Genomic DNA, 23,113 nt, shown 5'->3' with positions numbered 1-23,113 from the left:
ATCAACATAACCGGGACGATCAGAGATCATTCTGAGCCTCAGCCTTTAAGGAAACCGAAAATCCTCAAAGAAACTTGAAGCACCCATTCATTTCCTTTACTCTTGATGCAGAGCAGGGCTGTGGGTTCAGAATATAGTGAATATAAGTGTAATAGCCTGCAAACATAATCTCAGGACCATTATTTCTGAATTAGCTCATTGAGTGTTTCATTCATAACAATCTCACAAAAGACTTACTTTGCCACATTAACAGTTCAAATCTCTCAAATATTGCATTTAGATTTATGTAGAACAAGGAAAACGCAGAACTTACTCAATCTTTAGTATTACTACTACTAACAATAATAATATAGTAACATAACTGCAAGGTACACGCAGGCACACACACAAGAAATATTTCAATACTTCCTTAGGTAGAGCAAACTATGAAAGATGACTATTTTTAGGCTCTTTGAGGAAATGCTTTGCTTCTGGTGCTGATCAAATACGGTTGCTAAGGAAGGCAGCCACTGTTTCCAACTGCTGAGATACTTTCTCTGGTACAACCAGACAGACAAACTTGACACTTTGTAGGCACATTAAACTGTGTTATCTTGTTCATTTAACACTGTCTATTACTGTTACAGATGGGCAGGACTGATAACATTTACTACACCTGATATCTTTTGATATGAAAATTTGGAAAACAACACTGAGGGCAGCATATAGACATAATGACTCTAAACCGTAACACTTAGTTGGATACTCAGCAGTATTGATACTAGGAGTGCCGTATTCACCTCATTCAGCTGATGCACAACTGGCAGGTGCACAGCCCCTCACCTCACTAGCAGCTGAACACATTCAACATTTTCATTTTACACAGCTATCATCGACATTAACCTGACCCATGATCACATGTTAATGTTAGCCACTTAAAATGATCAGAAAACAGAATTTTATTTATGTAGCCCATTTAATTTCATGTAAACTCAGTGTGCTGAACATGAAAGATAAAAACAACTGATGTGGGTCTACAACAAGTAAATTGACTGATTCTTGTATAGTGCTTTTCTACTCTCTTGGAGTACTCAAAGAGGTCTATACAACATGCCACATTCACCTTATCACACAAGCACTTTCTTTCTAGTTAGTGCTTCCTAACTACATACACACATTCATACTCATACACACATTCATACTCATACACACATTCATACTCATACACACATTCATACTCGGAGAGCAACTTGGCGTTAGTATTTCCAAGGATACTTGACATGCAGACTGGAGGAGCCAGGAATCAAACCACTAACCTTCCGATAAGTAGGGGACCTGCTCTACCCCCACATAGCTTATAACAGTAAAAAAAAAAAAAAAAAAATCCACAAATCAATGAAAAGCACATGTGCACACACACTGTTATTAAGTGTGCAACTGTGAGAATAAAAAATGTTCTGAGTCTGTCAGTGGGCAGCTTGTTCCCAAGAACAGGACCACAGTAATTGAAAGCACTTTGAACACACTTAGATCCAACTCTAATAAAACAGTTCACAGACCTGCACCTGATGACCTGCAAAATCTAATCAGGTTATAGAAACTGAAGAAGTCAGAAATGTACTGAGGGACCAAACCACAGAGCTTTAGAATACAATAGCATATAAAAGAATAACTTCACATAAATAGTTAGACAACAGGAATGAATAACAAAAAAGAGGAATATATACAAAATAAGAGGAAGACACACATTAAAAGGACAAGTTACAAAGTGCCTAAATGTAGTGCAAAGGACTTGGTCCAAGTATAGAGTCTGTGTGGTAGTGGTCTGAGTGACTGTGGGTGGGCAGGAGTGGGGTGTGGGGGGATAGTGTTTGTTTACAGTCCAAATGGCCCAGAGGAAGAAGCTGTTTGTGAGTCTGGAGGTGTGGGACCTGACTGACCTGAGGCACTGTCCGGAGGGCAGTGAGTCAAATATGCAGTGGGCAGAGGGCAGGGGTCACCTGTGATGGTGCTGGTTTTCCTGAGACAGGAGGATCTGGTGATGGCCTCCAGGGTTGGTATAGGGCAGCCAGTGATTCTTTGGTGTTTATTACCCTCTGCACAGCCTTCCTTTTCTCAGCTGTGGCCCCTGCGTACCAAACACAAGGCAGTAGGAGAGCATGCTCTCCACTATGGAGTGGTAGAAGGCCAGCAGCAGCTTCCAGTCCAGGTTATTCTTCCTCAGGACATGAAGGAAGCGCTGCTGCTGGACCTTCTTTACCAGGACATTGGTGTTGTGGGTCCAGGTGAGATCAGTGAAGATGAGGCAGAGAATCTATTATGAAATACTAAATGGATTTAAAGGTAGTACTGAACTGAAGGTCAAACTGAAGGTCAAATTTCCATGTATGCGTAAGGACGACTGCATTCTGAATTACCTGTATGTAGCAATACTGCTGCTAATAAGGATGTAATATGATAGTAGTTTATTATCAAGCCTATGCGGAACATGTTTCAACTGAAGAGCTCAAGGAAAGAAACAGTGGCTAAACCAAAGAAACATGGCAGAAAACAAAAAGGGGAGATGAAAAGATTACCTTTGAAGAAGCAGGTGGATTCATTGCAAATGAGTCTACTGCCACAAAAGAGTGAGGGAGCCTTTCATTACCTTTGATTACCTTCGTATTTTCATTTATATAAATTCCTGCCAAATTAAAGTCAACAAAGCCTATAACATTCTGTGGTCATGTTTCATATCGAAGGTTTACCTGTTGTAATTTTCATTAATCATCAACTATCAATCCCCGTGTCCCTTCCCATTAAAAAGTCTTCCAGAAATGACATCTCGGCAAGATTAAAGGGAAATAAAGCTGTCGATTCACAGGTTGATCTATGTTCCATCACTTATGGTCACGAGCTCTGGCTAATCACTGAAAGGGTGAGAGTGCAGATGCAAGAGGCAGAAATGAGTTTCCTCTGAAGAGTGGCTGGGCTCTCCCTTTGATAAGATTGTAGTTTGGCTATCAGGAGGCCACTTGTTTTGCGAATCATTGTAACTAGCAAAGATAAACAAATGAAGATAAGTGCAAAATTTTTCTACAATTGGAGCTAATGCAATGAAATCTCAATCTTATGTGTACTGTAATGGGTAAATTTGAATAACAATTAAGTATGCTTGTATCTAAAACATGCAAAATTACAACTAAAATGGGAATTTGTGCATCACTGAGTGGCTTATAATGGCTATAACCATCAAAATCTGAAAAGTAGAAATAACTGGAGACACCTGTTAAATAAAACAACAAAATATTACTTTAAAATGCCACATTTCAAACAATTGGGAATACTAAATGAATGAAGGCAAATTCAGTGAAGGATAAGTTAAAAATCAGGGATGAAGATTTAAAACGTATGAAATTATTAAATGAAAGGCCTGTTTATGATCTACTTCCTCTTTGATCTTTTGTTTATTGTTCTTCCTCTTTCTTTGACGTTTGTACAGTTGGATATCGATCTCTGTCTTCTCTCCCTCTCTCATGTTTTATTCAACCGTTTAGACCGAGGTGTCCCATTTCCTGCTTGGCGGCCATCTTGGTTGGTGGCACTGCGACTTGGCAGTTGGCTTCACACTGCCACTGCTTGCTTAGCTCAGCTCTGATTGTTCTTTTCCCATCTGTTAAAGCACACACACACACACACATGCTGGGATGTGTCCCAGATTCACGTCTCAGCAGGCAAAAAGTTCAAATCAAGTTTTAATGTTCCCAATTCTCGCGTGTGATTGGCTCACACACCCCATGAGCAAGAAGTGGAAAACACGAAGGTTTTTTTTTATGCTCTCCATTTGAAAAATTTTCTGCTTGCAAGGTTTCTGTCACAGATAAGATGAGCCTGGTCAAATGAGGTGAACAGATTGTTGTTAAAGCTGTCGCAACATATGACTCATCTGTTGAGCTCTGCCTAATTCATTTTGCTCTACAATCTCACCTCAATTATAGCTAAAATTTATATGTTAACCTTTTAATCTAATTTTTGCCTGGAGCCTATCCCATCCATTGTAATCTGCTATACACAGATTTAAAATCACAAGCTAGCCTCACGTGCATGGACTGTGGTTGGAAGCTGGAGTATCAGACAAGAATCCATGCAGGCACAGGGAGAACCTAAAAACTCCATCCTGGATTTGAACCCTTGACCTACTTGTTGTGAGGCAACAAGATCCACAACACCAACGCTGGAGTACCAAAACCTGCAGTTTCTTCTAACAGCTTCTTGACAATGGCTCCAAAAGTGAGTCAATACCAGTTGACTCCTGTTAGAGCAGAAATAAATGTGTTTACAACCTCATACAGTTTTACTCTCTTAAGCTAGTTTTGCTCTCTGTCTGACATAAACCATGGCTGTGAACTAGATCATGGTTAATAACAAATGAATGGAGGACGTGGTTTTTTTTCGAAGGATTTTCACCACTATATCAACCCCTGCAGTTAATTATGCTAATCAGTTTCAGTGAGTTAAATTCTGGCATTTTATTAGTATTTTTTTTTTTTTAGATATCTGTGTCTATGGCGAATAACTAATATTTCTGGGTGTGCCTCTAGTGGCCAGTGGATGAATTTTGTCCTTTATTTTTCTTACACATTAACTTGACATTCCTGAAATGAGACAGAAGCTGAAAATAAACAAACACATAAGTCCTAATTTCATAATAATGTGCTATGTCTTTTAATTTTCTGAGTTCAGACTTTCCTCAATGTGTTATTTCTCCTATTGAATTAGATTTTTCCAACCTGCTATTACTTAGTAAAGCAGCACACTGTATTGCCGCGCTGCTGCATGTAATCACGGGTTATTATCTCTCACCTCTGCAGCTCAGCATCTACCCTGTCGCTCAGACTCGGTTCTCTCTGCTTTGTGCTTGTGTGTTTGCACTCTGCCTGGTACAGCCATGAATAAACCATGGCCGTGAACGACATCACAGCAGTCAGAGTGTCGATGGTTAATCAGCACCAGAGAGATGACAAATCGGGTTTATATTTCAGTTTACACACAGAGAGAAACTCATAGATACAGGCAGACAGACAGTCCCTCTTTTCTGGTTTCCAGAGTTACGGGTCTCTGACGTCTCGTGCTGCCTGCTGCCCCCTCACTTTCCAATAACGCCTACTGGTGATTCACAGATCTATTTCAGGCCTCGCTACCTGCCTGCTAGCCGTCGACATCTCACCTCAAAGATCCGTCACCACCTCCAATCAAATGGGAAATTCATATGTGACAAGTCAAAGGTGTTTTTAAAGAAACACCTGTAGAACCTAGATTTATAACTGAGACAATACCTCATTCATACACTTAGCTTGTGATCCACCATACACAGCAACACAACATGACAAGTTCATTCATGATTTTAGTTTATTTTGACTCAGCCTGCTTCTGAAAATAGTCACTACGGCACCAAATGTCAATAATCTGCCACTGAAATAGTCCCGAACAAGGATAATACTCAGCTTTATTCCAGAAATAAAACTGTATATTTACAAGTCATTTTAAAAGATTTCCATGTTGAATAGAACAGAGAGTCCAATCTGAAATTACTGGGGGCTAAACTCAACACATACTGATGCTTCTGCTCTTTTTCTATGTAGCAACACCAGATTTATCTTTTAAGTTTCCCTTTAATCCTCTGCTTCCATTTTTAATTGTTTGCCTCCTTTAAAATGTTTTAGGTTCATAGAATTGTTCTCCATCCAGAGTTTCATCAGCATTGTTCTTATTTAGCAGTTACTATCTCTGAGTTGTAACATCTGTACACTACACTAATATTAAAGTACTAGCTTACACAGTCTCTTAATCTTGAATTTAGGTATTTTCCAGTCCCACTGCCACAAATGCCAGATGCCTTTCAACATTTATGAAAGAACAGGTTGTTCTTAAGCGCTCACCGAATTCAACTCTGGTACTGTAACAGGATGCCACAGTTGCAACCAGTCAGTCTGTGAAATTTCTTCCCTTAGATATACCACACTCAACTCTAAATGGTGTTACAGTGGTCCTTCGCTATAATACAATTCACATTTCGCAGCCTTGCTGTTTCGCATTTTTGGAAGTTCTTGTGTGTGTGTGTGTGTGTGTGTGTGTGTGTGTGTGTGTGTGTGTGTGTGTGTGTGTGTTTATAGCCCACTGTGTTCTGCATCCTAATTGGTTGTAGACCACTGTTAATCCATCTCGTGCCTTGTCTCCTGTACAGGACAGAATGCATTTAGCTTGTCAAATTTACAAATTTGACAAGCTAAATTACAAAATCTTTGATCACTATCAGTGTGACTTTGAAGTGCTGTACTGTATGTTTGTAAGTTTTCTCAAAAAGACACAACAATGTCGATGAAACATTTTGCACCATCAAAGACAACCGCCGGTGCCTTTGGGTTCATTCTATCTCTGGACTTATTTTTCTACGAAGGTTTGAACTTTGAGAGTGTTTAAACAAGAGTGAAAAGTGTGAAAATGTTCGTGCCTGTCGGAGAAAAGTGTATAAAGTGTGTAGTGAGGGGTTTTACAGCCTTGAAACATCTATAATAATTGTAAAAAATAAAGTTGGCTACTTCGCGGATTTTACCCATCGCGGGTTATAGAACGTAACTCCAGTGATAAACGAGGGACAACTGAACTGCAAAACAGAAGTGTTTAGGAGCCACAGCAGCTCATTCACAAAGTGGCAGGTCATGTAAAGTTATAGAGCACAGTTGCTGAGTGCTGAGGAGCATTATGTATAAAAGTCAACAACACTCTGCTGAGTCAGTGACTCTGGACTTCCAAACTTTCTTTGGCATTAAAATCAGCACAGAAGCTGTGCTCTGGGAGCTTCACTGTGCTGGTTTCTATGGCTGGAAGCCTGACATCGCCACATACAATGCCAAGCCCCGGATGGAGTTGTGGAAAGCATGCCACTGCTGTTCTCTGCAGCAGTGGAAATGAGGAGTCATGTTTCTTTATAGAGCAATCATCTGACGAGTCTGATGAATGTGTTTGGCGAATGCCAGGAGAACGTGCCTTAAGGTTTAGTTCCAGTCAAAGGAAATCTTAATTCTTTAGCGTACCAAGATAAGATGGCCAATTCTAAGCTTCCAACTTTGTGGGAACAGTTTGGGGAAAACCCCTTTTCTGTTTCAGAGTGACTGTGACCAAGTGACACAGCAAGGTCCATAAAAGCATGGTTGGATGAGTTTGACGTGGAAGAACTTAAATGGCCCTCACAGAGTCCTGACCTTAACCCCATTGAACACCTCGGGGGGGCTGTGGCTCAGGAGGTAGAGCAGCTCATTTAGTAATTGGAAGGTTGATGGTTTGCTGGCTGCACCATTCTGCTGGCCAGAGCATCCTTGGGCAAGATACTGAACCCAGACTCACTTCTGCTGTGTTCATTGGACTGTGAATGTTAGATAGTAAGCACTTTGACATAGAAAAAAGTGCTTGTATGAATGTGTATGTGAATTGAAGAATAAAGTATGTTGAATGCTCAAGTAGAGTAGAAAAGAACTATGCCAGAACCAGCCCTTTCAGTTTTGGATGAACTAGAACGAACAATGAATGCTTTGGGAGATTGAGATCCAGGCGCTCGTATCCAACATCAGTGTCTGACCTTACAAATGCTCTTCTGGATAAGTGGGCACACTCCAAAATATTGTGGAAAGCTTGATGGGATGCCATAAGAGCTACTGTAAGTGTAATGGGTAGAAAGGTTTTGTCCATACAGTGTATTTATACCCTCATATATGATGAGGGATATATGGTGGATGATCAGAGAATCATGTATAAGAAGATCACTTTTTACTTTGCACACATCTTTACAGCCTGCTTAGATATCTGAAAGGTGAAAAACAGCCTTCGATAAATGAGTATGACACGAGTACCAATCCAGAACCAGCCAAGCCAGCTGGTCGTCTCTTTTGGATAGACTGTGCTACAAAGAAACAGAGACTGCCTTTGGTGCACCAGTTTCAGAGTTAACGCTGTCCTCTGGAGCTGTCTGAACATGCAGGACGCCCTCCGTCTCTGTTGCTGTACTTTTTATTTTTGCTTTTTGCTCTGCTCTGCTGCAGTGACCCAGTTTCCCCCTCAGGGATCAATAAACATCATCTTCTCTCTTTATCAGCACCCGCAAACGCAACGAATGTGTAGGAATTTGTCCCGATGACAGACGAGACGGAAAGCAAACATGGACAACATCGATCGGCTGTTTTTGTTCCTCTCTCTCTTCCTCCTATTTTATTTTTTACACTTTTTAATGACATTAGTGAAGCCCTCGGGGTCAGATTACTGCATGAAAATGTCATATTAATAACATTTTCATTGATTTCGACTCTCTTTAAGAACAGTGGGAGGCCCAGACAAGCACAGACACATTAATTTACCAAAGAAGAGCAAAGATAAGAGTAATTTGTGTGTCACAATTTTATTTCCTCTTCTTTCCTCTCTGGTAATCGTCTGTGATGTCTCCAATTTATGAACCTTAACAGCGCGTGACTATCCAAGTGTTTATAGCACCACTACCAGCTACAGCAGTAAAAGTGTCTTACAGTGACTCTCTGCAGACACTTAGCTGTTAATATTTCTTGCAAAATAATCGGAATAAGAGCTGTTTTAATAAGTATAGGAGCAGCAGGGGCATCAGCTGCATTAGTAAGAGCAGTAAAAGCAGCAGTAAGAGAGGAAGTCCTTTTAATTTATAGACAAGTTAGAAGTTGTTTGACCACTTTGAGTAAGACTAGAAATGCACTGTGCAACTGTGGTCTTTCCCCAGTCACATATAAAAAAAAATACTAATTGGTACTATGCATAGAAATTCTGCAACATTTTTCACAAAGTCCATTTTTGTAGTGTGCAACACTGTCAGTGGAGGTTAAAGACTGGCCTCTGAAAGATACAAACCACAAGCATTCAATGAAAAGGGGAAGCGCTCCAGTGACAAGCACACGCTAAGCAATTTGTTGTTCAGCTTGTTTCCCGATGACACTTTGACTAGAGGAGCTGGGTTATTATAACTCCGACCTTCCAGCTTCACCTCCTGAGCCTCAATCGACCCGTACAACTGAAGGTACAACTGGATACTCGGGTTTGTTGACCTGCTCCTGCCGTCATCCTGCTGCGAGATCGCCAATAATCAATAACCAACCACTGTCCCTGAGGAGGGCTGTGGAGAAGGGTTAAGTGTACTTGTTAATTAAACTGTAATTTAAAGTCAAACCAGATTAAAAAACAAACCACACTTCCTTCTGTTTTCTCTAACTCTGGATCAATGAAGACACTCTACACAGATTCATTAATGTCAAAGAGGAAACAGTACGAGCCCAGGTCTGCAGGGATTGTTTAAATGGACAGGTGTTGACATGAATGGTATCAAGGCACATTGAATCTGGAATCTTGAACTAAAATAATTAATCTAACAATTCTGAGAACAGGAAATGAATGCATTCATAATAACAAGCTGAAACAAACCCCCACAGTTACTTGAGAGCTAATGGCAAATCAATCTGACCATCTTTGCTCCCCAAGATCTTTATCCCGCAACACAACCTTATAATTTGCTTTACTTTCACAGGGTCAAACACTTTATTGCAAGGATTCTACAATAATACCGAGAAAACAGAGAAAAACCCAAACAATCACATCGGCCCCTTTGACCAAATGATGTGGTGACAGTAGGGAAGAAAAACTCCCTTTTAACAGGAAGAACCCTCCAGCTGAACCAGGTGCAGGGAGGAACAGCGGTGACTAGTTGGAGGTGAAGGGAAGAAGATTGGGCCCCAACCTTAAAGCATGGTGTAGTTATCAGCAAGCTTGGTGAGCTTATGAGCAAGCCCCACCAATAAATGAACACTAATAATAACTACAGATTAATAAAATACTAGAACTGATGGTGTGAACCACACAGTGGAGGAAATTTGTTATGTAATTCCATTAAAATGGCACCACAGATGTAGTGGAGAGGTCCACTTCCACGATTTAATTAGTTCAGGTGAGCTAGCTGTCAATTAAGAGCCCCGCCCTGTTCTTCAGTTTCCAAATGTAGGAGCTATGGAAGCACAGTTATTATGAAAGTGAAACCATCCACAGGGGCTAACACGGTTTTTGTAACCAGGCTCTAAACATAGACACAGCCTCAAGTGGAGGCTTGTTGCTTGGGCTCTAGGGCTGCAGCTATCGTTTATTTTAGCAATCGAGTAATCTATTGATTATTCCACCAATTAATCAAGTAATCAGATGAAAACTATTTTTTGTCTTATTAATGAGCAATAGTAAATATTCAAGAGAGAAAAAACTAGTCTTTCAAAATGAACTGCTTATTGGTTTCCATTTTAGAAATTGCAATTTTTAAACGTTTAACTGCAACCAACATCTCAAAAAACAAAATAACTAAACCCTTTGACTGTATAAACGCACCATATTAAATTTTTTTTTTTTTAAAGAAAACATTTTCTTAAATGGAAAAATATATAAAAAAAATCTCAAGTACAGTCAAAGGTCAAATCAAATATAATAAGATAAATAAACAATCTGAACTAAGGCATAAATATTTACCTTTACTGTCTATTTTTAAGGTTTTCTGACATTAATTGAATTTTATTTCAGTTTTATTTAGCGGCAAATCACAACAACAGTCACCTTAAGGCGACTTATATTGTAAGGTAGACCCTACAATAATACATACAGAAAAAACAACAACAATCATATTAGCAAGCACTTTGGCGAAAGTGGGAAGGTAAAACTCCCTTTTAATGGGAGGCAACTTTTTTGTGCTGCTGAAAAAATGGTGTAGATGTTAATAATTAATAATAATTCAGTGTCCAACAGACAGTGTCCAATTTGATATTGTTTCACTTTCAATCTGAAAAATGTTACGAAAGCTTTGCAATACACCCTATGCCCTTCTTAGACTCAGCTCTGTTCGCTTCCATGTAAAACAGGACAGCTGCTGTCAGCCTTCAGGAAGCTGTCTAATTAAACCAGTGTGACTAAGTTAACAGTTTTGTATATTTTAATACAACTTCTGGAGGCTTACTGCTGATTTTTCTCAGCATAAAACAAACGGTGGTGGATGGAGGAGTAAAAAGTTTGCTTTTCTTCATGTTGGAGTTTGTTGATCAGGTGATTTAACGAAGGACTGAAAATGTAAAAGGTGAGTGCAGGAACACCGCTGATGTTTTGGATGTTTTCCTTCACTCGGCCTGAAATTTGGGGCACTGTGGCCTTGATGTTGTTCAACTTTTTAATCATACGCTACTCCTAAATACATATCTATTGCAGGTCTGTTTTTAGTCTCAAATGTAGGTGAAACACTCTAGTTTACATAGTTTATTACATCAGGGTGCAACAGAGCCATGCGTTAAACTAAGCACTGAAGCAAAGAATTTGGGTCAAGAATTTATTTAATCAAATTACTTGATGAATAATTGCAGCCCTAACAAACTTCAATATAAGGAACCCGAGTCCCCCCCTCCTCCTGTCCCTTACTATTTTTCACACACATGACCATTCAGCTCAAAGTCCTGCCACTTTTCCATCTGCAGCCTCACAGAGCTGCCAGCACGACCGACATCACTCCACAGCCGACATGATGAGCGAGGAACCCTGTGGGGAGGAGGCCGGACGGACAGACGCCGGGTCATACAGGTTCTGTCTGTCTGTCTGTTTGTGCTTCACTCTTTGTATTCATCTCACATTCAGATTCAACCACCAGAAAACAGGCTGAAAGGTTAAAGCGGTTCCCCCAAAAGCCTCCAAACAAAAACATGTCAGCAAGTGTTAAAAATAAATCCTAATCATTAATGAAACTGAAATCTGAGCCCGAGTTATGATTATGCTGTAATGATGGACAGATGATGGAGGGCGGTAGGAGGTGGATGTGAAGTGGAAAATGAAAAATGGAGGCATGATGATCAGAAAAAAAGAAAAAAAGATTAAACAGAAGGATCGATGGCGAAGAAATCTAGGAGCAGAGGATGAGTGTAGGAGGAAGAAAGAATAAAGGAAACATGGATTAAAATGATGATCAGAGGGTGGATGAGGGGATGTTAAAAGACAGAAAAATAGCACAAGGAGGGGGAGAAGTGAGAAGAGGTGGAGGAACGTCTCAAAGAACAGGAGGATGAGGAAGAGTGGAGGAAAAGATGAAGGGAGGACTGAAAAACAGATTTAAAAGTAAAAAGAGAAAGAAGAAAAAGAAGCAGAGGGGATGTTCAGGTGTCTAAAGCTAAAAGATGTTGGGTTGGTAATGGATGGATAAAAAGAAAAAGAAGCGTGTGGAGAAGGAGACAGGATGGGAAAGATGGAGTGATAGAGGGATTGGAGCAAGAAGAAAAAGATGGAGGGATAGGAAGGAAAACAGAATGTGGATGGAGGGATGGATAAGAAAGAAGCAGAGGATGGAAGTAAACAGAGGAGAGATCAGGAGAAGGAGGTGATGCAAGAGGCACAGAGAGAAAAGGAGGGATGGGTGAAAGATGGAAAAGATGATAGAAGGAGGACAAGAAGGAGAAAGATGAAGCAGCGTTATAGAGGAGGGATGAATAACAATAACACGAAGAGGCGAAGAAAGTGTGGAGGAAGAATGGAAGGATGAAGGAGAAGGAAGAGGATGATGAAGGAAGTTTGTATTTTAGAGGTATGTAGATTTTTTAAAAAGGATGAAGGAAGATGAAGAGGATGGAGAGATGGCGGAAGAAGAAGAAGATGGAGGGATGTGAAGGAGGAAGGAGGGAATTCCCTGTTGCGTGGATCAACAGCCAATCAGCTGCACACACACACTTTCAGCTCACACAGTGTTACATAACATTACATGCAAACCTCTCAGTGTGTGTGTGTGTGTTTGAGGGGGGCATACCCCGCTTTTAATTCACACAAAACATCGCGAGAAATCTGAATAGTTTACACACAAATCTCGTTTTTGTCTGAGGAAAATAATCAGACAGTTCTTTACACAAAAACAAATTTAAAAACATCTGAATGAGGTAAAATGTAGATTTTTAATACTAACTCGCTGCTTTTAACGGAATAAACGTGATTTCATTAAAGACTAAAAGTGTTTTTGTTGATATGAGTGGATTTATGTGCGTCCACAGGTTTGTTTGTTTTTTTCCGCAGAGAAATGAAGGGAAACAGGAAGGGAAAGGGAAACAGGAAGCGGGTCTCTCGCTTCTTCTTACCTGGGTGGCTTTATGGAACTGCTTCTTCAACCCCGCGACAGACATCACTTCAGCGGCGGAGGCAGCAACCACAGAGAAACGGTGTGTGAAATATTTATGTGAAAGCTGCACGGACAGCACGGAGCCTGGGACGGGAGCGAGGTGGAGCCCGAAGAGACGGCGGTAAATCCTCCGGTTCGCTTTAAAGTCGGTACTGTCCGCTTATTGTGGAGGAAAATGTGGTGGAAACGCGAGCCGCTGATCGCCAAACCAAACCCAGCTGGATCTATTTTCAGTCAGAGAGAGAGAGAGAGGAGGAGAGGAGGAAGAGGAAGGGCAAAGATCCTCTAATGAGAAAATGGATCACACCAGCCTCTTCATGCTGGCACTAAAAACTCATTTCATATTTATGATCTTATTCTTTTGCCCTTTTGTCCACCAGTGATGTGATGTGCTTATAAACCAGGATGTCCAGCTCTCAGTTTATGGCTCATGGAAAACTTTCTCTATTCAATCACATGCTTGATGAGACCAAAACTAAAAGCTGGACTTCAATGGGAAAACAAGCTTGTTTAGTCTCAACATAAAGTTCAGCCAGAGCCCAGCATACAGCTCATGTGTTTGATTTGGCAGATGTGCACAGATGTGTCAGTGTGACATCATGAAGAGGTTTAGCAGTGAAGCAGACTAACGGAAGCTGGAGTTTTATGTTCATTAAATCCCCGCAGCTTCACAGGACCCAGAGGTGCCTCTCCAAAGTGAGACATTTACATAAGTTCACACTGTGGCGCAGCAGCTGCAGCTACAGTTACTACTGCATTATTCAGAGAGGATCACTGTAAGTCAGTATATCTGTTTCTCTACACCTAAGACAGGTGAGCTGTCACTCACAGTCACAGTTTGAATAAGAAATTATTTCTTACACATCAACTGACTTGATGTTTTTTTATTTTAACAGTTTTTTGTTTTGTTTTGGGGGGTTTTTTTTAGCATTCACAGTAGTGGTTATTATTAATATTGTGTGGATCTTAAATATTGTGACCTCTCTAGTCACTTAAATTTTGTGGTATTTATGTGAAACCTTCAACTTTTAGAGCTTTTTCTGGGCACACCAAACCTCCAAGAAGATATGGGGATGCTTCTCAAGATCTCCCACAAGAACATCAGGAATAATTAAAATCGTCAAAATCGGAATATTTTATTAATCCTTAAAGAAATTATTTCCCTATCCCTTCTATCTATCTATCTATCTATCTATCTATCTATCTATCTCTCTATCTATCTATCTATCTATCTATCTATCTATCTATCTATCTATCTATCTATCTATCTATCTATCTATCTATCTATCTATCTATCTATCTATCTATCTATCTATCTATCTATCTATCTATCTATCTATCTATCTTATTCAGCAACTAATAAACATTTTTTCTGAGCCCCACAGGCAGCAGATTTTAAGATGATCTGAGGTGTTTTACTCTGTTTTGTTTTGTTTTTTCTCCTCTGGATTATTTAAAGGGCCAGTTCACCCAAATGTTTACACTGTCTGACAGCCCTATCAATTTCTTATAAATTAACCTGACTTGGCTGTGGGCATGGTGGGTAATTAATGCAGCCTCTCTACTATATTTGAGCATTAGCACTGACGATTTAAGGTCCAGTGTGTCCTCTACCAAAGGAGGTAACAAAGGGAGTTTGTCTCCTGAGTATTTAGAGAATATACTGCCACAGAGGTGCTTTGGGGACAGTTTAATGGGTTAGGAACCTTTCTAAGAAGAAATGAGTGTTTGACTGCAGCCAGAAACAAAGAAACACAGAACACATGGGGAAGACATAAAGACCTAGCAATACAAGAAAGAAGAAATACCATCAAACAGTGACCAGAACTCAAATATCAGACAGGAAACAAAACCACAGAAGTAATATTTGCTCTGAAGTTTTAATTATCTCTCCTGACAAACAACACTAATATCTGAGCAACAAAACAAAACAAAACAAAACACCATGGAGACTTACTGAACTCAGGGGAAAACCAAAAAGAAGCAGTTGTAAGAACTCAGAAAATGTTGCTGTGATCAAAAAGAGCTTTTGCAGATATTTGATGAAGTTTCTGGAATCCCTGCACAAGTTAATTTCGCGTTCATTGTTTTGATTTCTGTCCTCGGAGCCTCCATCTTTCATACGAAAACGATCTTCGGCGGGGAGGGGAGCCTCACGTTATTTGAGTGACGTCAGCACGTCGGCCCTCGCCACCTACGAGCGATCCCCGCGACGCCCCCCTGAGCACGAGACACCCGCGCGGGCTCGTGCTGCTTGTTGGAGACGAATAATAATGATGTCACGATGCTCGCGCGACCTCAGTGCGCTGGCAGGATACGAAACTACATCTGGATGAGAATAGAGAAGAGGAGGAGGAGAGTTTGGGGTGTTTGCGTTTCAGCACCAAGGACAGCGCTTTAGGGGGTCCAATGGCGCGTTCAAACACTACTGGGAAATATCAGATTTCATCAAAACAGGAGGGAAAAATGATTTGAAAGCTGAAAGCTTGTGTTAAATGAGCTTTTAGCAGATAAACGCAGATTAAGGACAGCAATATGAAAACTTTTCGTGTGAAAAAAACGGTGATGTCTCACACATCTTTTCTTTTTAATTTCTGAAGCGACAGTGCACATTAGAATAGAAGGCATTTATTGTCACTATGCAGATGTACGATGAGATACAGAGCATGTTGGAGAAGAAGGGGCTCGCACCTCTATGTGTGTGTGTTTGTGTACAGATATACAAATCTAGAAAAAAAAAGAGGAAATAAATATGTGATGGATAAATAATGTTGTGTATTTACAGTTTGGGTTATTTCACAGTGGTGGTGGTATATAGAGGGAAGTCTTTGGAATGGGGGTGGAACCGTGTTATTGGTGCTTGTGTGAGTTCAGGGTGGTTATGGCTTTTGGGAAGAAACTGTTCCTGAGTTTGTCAGTCTTTGTGCTGATGCACCTGTAGCACTTCCCTGAGGGAAGCAGGTTGAACAACGCAGCATTAACACATCCATGTAAACATGTAAGATGTAACTTCCAAAATTTAGCACACATACAGCTAATATAAAGCCACAGTCCGTCAGAGAGTTACATTAAACCATAAAATATATAAAATACTTTCAGATATAAAAGAGAAAAATAAAAAATATAATACACCAGACTAAAATGATCACAGTGTTGGTTTGTTTGAGGTGTGCTTTCAAAATTCCGGTATGTACCTGCCTGTGGTGACCGCACAGTTTGTCTAAATGAGACACTCATGGTGCCCTCTAGTGGTGGCCGTGGCATATACATCACAGCCAGCCCATCAGTTAATAAATTCATTTAAAGCTCAAAAGATTCAGTTTTTCCAAAATGTTACACTGATGTCTAAGTTCTTCTTGAAAAGTGATTCACTTGAAGAAAGTGTTGTTCCACCAGCAATGGTAAATAAAAAAAAACAAAACAAAACCAAAAAAACCCCCCAACAGGTTCACTTAAAATTATACAAAACAAATGTTACATTAATGGATACTATTTTAACACCTTTTAATGTGCAGTGTGAAACTAACCGAACAGGATCACATTAAAGTGAATCCCCTCGACTGACCATTCTTTAATTATCTCAAATTTAGTCTCCAGTTTTTAATAAAAACAGCAGCAAACCTATATAAACAGCAGTGAGAGAATCTGAGCATTTGTTTATATGTAAGAATAAAATGTGTGTAATTAAAATGTTCTATACTAAATATATGTCTACATACACTCACCAGCCACTTTATTCCTTAAAGATTTTGGTTTGCATGGCACCAACAACCATGACATGTTCAAAGTCACTTACATCACCTTTTGTCTCCATTCTGATACTCAGTTTGAACTTCAGCAGGTCATCTTGATCAATCTTTACATCCCCAAATGCACCGAGTTGCTGTCATGTGATTATCTGAATAGATATTTGCTCTATTGCGGGTTTAACACGTGTACCTAATGAAGTGGCTACTTCCTGCATATGTGTTTTCTTGTAATCATAGTTTTTCCCCTCTGCTTTTCACTGTGCACACTGAATTTACAGCTATAAAACAATTTCATCTTCAAATCTTGACTTCTGTGGGACATAAGATGCATATAACAAATACGGTTCTAAAAACAGCGCTTTGCTGCTTTAAAGCCGTTCCCCTCCTTTATTTGTTCTGACAGCGAGCGCTCTGAATCCACACACAATTTTAGTTCTTCTTCTGTTGTAAATGAAGGAAAAATGAGCTGATGAAACAAGCTCCGTCATTATAAACTTCCTGCTGACGTTTCCATGTGAAGCCGTCTTAGCCGTTCCTCCGATTTGAAACAAAATAAAGCTCGGATATTTTTCTCTACATGCCTCTACACTAGTTTATCTCATAACTTTGAATCCCCCCAAAGATACTGACAATGAAGCACATACATAATAATTCAACCTTTCAACTCTGATCTTATTTAGTTTTATTAATGTACTGAAATCTAATTTCTGTCATGAAGAAAGTCTTTAATCAAATATCAGAAACATTTCATATATGGAGTTAAACATGAATCATTGCTTCAGCTTCACAGCTTCAATTCACTGACAGGAAACAACATTAGAAATATAATCATCCTCAAGTCATCTGCTCCACTAACACTGTACTTTCAACAACAGCACATTGGCTTTATTGTTAAGTGTTAATATATGGAAACATATTGTGAGTGAAAGTGTGTGTGAAGGTGTGTATGTGTGTGTTAGTATCAGGATCAGAGAACGACAGCTGTCCTCTGTTCACTCTGATCCTCTGGAGCAGTGAGAGGAGCTGATGGTGAGCGTGCATAGTATTTACTTTCATAGAACCTTATTCTCGATAATCCAGACAGTATGATTCCCTTCCTCTGCACAGACTCTGCAAACACACCCAGTCCCCACCGTATACTGTCTCCAACCTCGACATCCCAGCTGTGATTCCCTGAGTTAAAGCCCTCAGAGCCCACGACAGAGCAGGAATCATTAAACCTCTCTGGATTATCAGGAAGCTGTTGTCTTTCTCCTCCTATCACACTGGTCAGATTTTCAGACATGATGAGGTTTGGATGAGCAGTGTTTGGGATCCAGAATGAGAGGAGTGTAGGAGACCACACTGAAAAAATGGGAATTGGGAGGCTTTTGAATTTGCACAAATGAATTTAGTTAATGCTACACAAGCCTTTCATGTTTCTCTTATTTACATGATTAAATAAAGTACTATTTACTTGATTATAAACAATACTGAGACTACTCATTTTTCTTGCATTGATTTAAAGTTACTAAATTAGAATACTAAAACCATTGTAATCATGTTTGACCACAACCGGAAATGATGCAATATATTCAAAGACAACAACTAAATATGATTGGATAATAAGACCTAGAGTCTTATCCAATAAGACAACAACATAATTTAAGGAGAGCGCAAGATTCTGGAAGACTGTTCAGCCACATGCAACCTTTGGCACTGAGTCAGGCATACTGAGAAGGTAAGTAATTTAAATACATTTGTTTTAGTTGGGTACGTTTTCACAGAATTGTTGTAGTGCATGCTATATAAATAGTAGTCTGTAATGCATCTACATGTTGTTTTTACAGTGCTAGCTAAAGTTGGTATTAGCTTTGTGGCTAAAGCTGAAAAATATTAACAAATTGCACATAGTCGGGAGAAAGCAGCTGTTGTCGGTCAGATATGGAATTTATGCATGTGACAGAGAGCACTGACGTTTTTGATGGCTTAGCAAGTTAAAACGTCACTGAGAGAGCGCAATAGTGTTTGTGTTACTCGTGCTAGTTATGGCTACAGTGGGTAATTAGTCTGGCTGTAACCGTCAGAGTTTAAGAAGCTGGGAGCACAGTGCCATACCTTAATTCTTGCTGAGGACACACACTCAAGTTATAATAAGGATCCTGCCACCTTAGACGTGGGTTTAAGAACCTGTGCCCATAAATGCCAAATCATTTTTCCATTTAGTCATTGTTTTAGGTGAAGTGTCACTTACTTGACTATTCTATTGGTTAAGCCCAAATAATACAGCAGATATCTACAAGGAGATAAGTTTGTTCAACAGAGTATGTCTTATTAAGTGATGTATTGTGAATTTTCCAACATTGTCCTAACAAAAATTAGGACCCTTTCCCCCACTTTTTTTCTACTTTGTGTAGAACATATGTGAGCTGCTTCTCAAAACATTATGTATAAATGAGAGAAAGATTGGTACTTTAAAGAAACCATTGATGCTCTTCTGGACTGGAATATCTTTTTTCAATTAAAATTAATGTTTTTTGTGATGGTGGAATTTTTACCTTTATGATTACAGAAGTCAAAACATCAGATGATGATAGCTTACCATCTAAACTCCCCATCTCTTGGCAAGTCTGAAGTAGAGGTCTCAGCTGTATCGGCCTTTCTAGTGGATTTGCTTAAAGAGGAGATAGCTTATTATTATTAGGTACATATTCCCTGACATTCTAGAGGTCAACCTTGCACAGTGTGTGACATTAAAGGGCATAACGTATAGAAATGGAATGGTACTGGCCCAAAGGGCAGCAGGTGGATTGCCAGAATACTGAAAAACCATATCTGCATTGTACCACAGCATATTCTACATTGTCAGAGAGCTTGGTGGCTGGTACAGAGAGCACCACAGAGCTTTTGAGCTCAGCCCAGTATCCACAAGAATATACACTCTGTGAACTCCTTGATACTTATCCATTGGTTGACTATGAGATTGGATCAGTCCACATTGTGACTTTAAAAAGGCATATAGAAATAAAAGGTGTTCATATAAGTGTAATAGCTTCAGTAGCATGTATTTCATTAAATAAATTCTTCTTTTTTTATGTCTGATCTTTATAACTTTGAGTATTGGGTATGGATAGCTTTATGAAAACTAAACTGAAAGGATTCTTTCTGAATGTCTGATATGTAATTCTTTTTTTCCTACAGAGTCCTATGGGGAGTCCTATGGTCCTAAAGACTGTTTTGGCTGACGGAACCTGTCGAAGGCTCACTCTCTAATGGAGCGCCTGAATCAACTGAGGATCTCATCGTTGAAGTCAAGAGACAGTGTTGTCTTCAGGGCAGTTTCAGACTTCAGTTTATGGATTCCTTGCTTGGGAATGAGTTTCTTAACCTCACCTCAGTTTCAGAAGTAGCAGACAAAGGGACTCTTAAAGCTATTGACATGTCAAAGCCCACCACATGGACATAAAAAAAGAGTAACAGAGTTGGTGAAACTCAAGATGGAAAAGACTTTTTCATACAGAAGACATGAAGTTGTTCGTGATGCACCAATGGTGGAGGCTTTCATGGCAAGATGGCCTGCTCTAATTGATTTCCATGAGGTAAGGTTTGCCTCATACACGGTGTTCTTGTGGTATTAGCCTAAAATGGTTAAGGCACAGTTGTTATTTGACAGCCCATTTCTTCAGCATGAGTGATTGCGGCCTTCTTCCAGGTATTAAACCTTTGAAGCTCATTCCTCTGTGCTCATTTTTTTCAGATCAACGCTGAGTTTAAGAGAATTGCCACCATCCCCCCTCAGACAAAGTTCCTGGCTCAGCTGGCTCTCCACTTGGACAACCTGGTGAAGTTGGTCAACAGAAGAGGAGAGCTTGGACTAATACTGAAAAGAATTGTGGCATAAATGGATAATGTAAGTGATAAAGCCTCAACATTCACTTAACATGATCCTCTTTGGATGAAACTTTACAATTGTGGAAGATTTCAAATGTTTTCCTATGATAAATTCTCTCATTTTGTATTTTTACATCTGCTTGTTTTTTTTAACCTTCACTTTGTCAACTTATTATTAATTGCCAGTAAACCTATTATTAATTTGTGTGCCTTTACTTTAAAAACATTCATGTAAAGTACACTAGTAAAACTTAAATGAAGGACAAGGGCTGAATGAAGATGCTAATTACATACATTTCATTTCAGTGTGAAGATGTTGATGCTGAGTGTGTATCTACATGGGTGAAGACCCTGGCATGCTTATCCAGGAGTATGTGGTATGTACTTGTCTTTTTTTTTTCTTTTTTTTCGGACTTTCCACAGTGTGTCATATTACTTACTTGGCATGAAATGACTAACATGGCTTCTTTTTTACAGGGCATGGAAGAACGTGCCATCAGTGAGACTGTTGAAGACACCACTGTTTGAATTTATCTTCTTAAAGAGCAAGCTTCAGCAGATGAACAAGAGTTGTCCTTGCAGGCATCAGGGTGGCGAAGAATTTGGATAATGTAGCATTTGCTGTGATAATGCTATTTGGACTCATGTATACATTAAACCTTGCCTACCCTGCGGACCTTCGCTACAACTTTGATGTTTTCCAGAAGGTTTTCATGGAACTGGATGGAGCTAAACTCTCTAAAGTTCTTGCTTTAAAAAAACCATCTGTTTCATTGAGAAGTCAAAGACTGCACTTCTGCAATTCTTTGCAGTTTTTCATTTTGTGTTCAGTAACGTTATACTGCTTATGTTTTTATTGCTTTCCCCTCATGTGACTGCAATGCAGGATGATTTTTCCTTTTGGTATCGTGTTGTAAGAAATTTTTACTGACGATTTTTAGCAATATGTTCTAAATCAACCTTAATGTCCTGCTTACATGTTTAAAATGAATATTAAAATTCATGTAGGTGTTTGGTATTAGTTATGTAACAATGTCATTTAAGGCTCAACTTAGTTGAAATCTTGTACAGGTAAATACTTGTACAGAAGCTGAAACTGTTGTCAAATAACACACAAGTTATATTTGTGTAAATCTGTTTATTCATAAAAGCGTGTTGCTTTTTTTCAGGTAGTCTTAATTTAGTTTACATTTTCAATTGTGTAATTAATACAAATGTTATATGTAAGAGATGACAGGATCATCTATAAGCACTTTCTTTTATTTGCTGCTAAGGTCAGTTTTTTGTGAAACATTTGCAAATATATTCTCAAACTAACTTTTTCTTTTAGTTAGTTCTGCGGGCTATCTTTAAAAATGTGTTAACAAGTTTATATGGATGCGATTTTGGACTTGTTCATGGCAGAATTGCTGCTTTCACTGCTGTTACAGTTTAATAAAGGTGTATTGTTCAGTAGCACTCAGTCTTTGCCTTTTTTGTCAATAATGATCAGTTAATATTTCAATTGAAAAAATTAAGTAGGATTTAAAGCCATAATTTGTCTTGCAAGAACATAATTGCAATGTGTTTACATTACATAATATCATTGCGTACCACTGGCAAATAAAAATAAGTTGGTGTTAAATATTAAAATATATTGACATTATGCAATACATTGATATTATGATAATAGATTAATATTAGTACATCAAACATGATTTTTTTAAAGTAATCCGATGTAAATAAAATACTTTGATGTGACAAGCATTAATTACTTGAGGGAAAGTGGAAAATTAAGTCAGTCATACTTATTCATATTATGTGGGACCGATGTACACAATAAAATCAAGTAAATTGAAAGAACTTTTTTTTCAGTGCATGTCCTTCATATTGTTCCAGATGTTGAAGGTCAGATTGCCCAGGTGTTTGGCCTGGTCTATCAGAGCTCCTGAGGGCAGCTGTGGATCATCCAGCAGGGGGCAGTATTGTACTCTTTCCAATGCATTCTTGTAGTTGTGCAGAAATGAGACGTCTTCAGCTCTCAGCTCCTCCTCTGTGGCTCTGACTGTGTCTGAAAGAGTTGCTATCTCTCTGCTCAGAGCCTCCATCTTCTCCATCATCATCCCACTCTTCTGCTCCTCTTCCTCCCTCAGTTCAGCCAGCCTGGGCTCCTCTTCCTCTGCTAGAAACTGGTGAAGCACCGTAAACTGCTCCTTAATCTGCCTCTCTGTGTGTCGGGCCTGGACCTTAATGTGTTCTGCTGTTTGATCAAACTTCACTTGGACTTCTTCACAAACCTTCAACTTCTTCTTTAATA

At 39.3% G+C, this 23,113-nt stretch overlaps 1 protein-coding gene and 1 pseudogene across 2 annotated transcripts in view; one reads left to right on the top strand and one right to left on the bottom strand.

Annotated features, from left to right (window-relative positions):
- Window positions 1-13,449, bottom strand: part of LOC146713680 (endophilin-A1-like) — a 61,674-nt gene extending 48,225 nt beyond the window's left edge. The window contains exon 1 of the mRNA XM_085449773.1: window positions 13,158-13,449. Coding sequence (XP_085305899.1) covers window positions 13,158-13,202 — 45 coding nt within the window. The 5' untranslated portion in view covers window positions 13,203-13,449. The remainder of the gene's footprint in view (window positions 1-13,157) is intronic.
- Window positions 13,450-20,379: 6,930 nt separating this feature from the next.
- Window positions 20,380-22,231, top strand: LOC146713679 (uncharacterized; annotated as a pseudogene). Its single transcript, XR_014919287.1, has 4 exons — window positions 20,380-20,525; window positions 20,684-20,836; window positions 21,124-21,194; window positions 21,295-22,231. The product of XR_014919287.1 is annotated as an uncharacterized LOC146713679 (transcript).
- Window positions 22,232-23,113: the final 882 nt, after the last annotated feature.

The sequence above is a fragment of the Copadichromis virginalis genome, linkage group LG3, assembly GCF_057382275.1.
Source record: "Copadichromis virginalis isolate Kocher_CV1m ecotype Utaka linkage group LG3, C_Virginalis_male_GT1.1, whole genome shotgun sequence".
In the NCBI taxonomy this organism is placed as follows: Eukaryota; Metazoa; Chordata; class Actinopteri; order Cichliformes; family Cichlidae; genus Copadichromis; species Copadichromis virginalis.
This window is presented reverse-complemented; position numbering and strand designations above follow the sequence as displayed.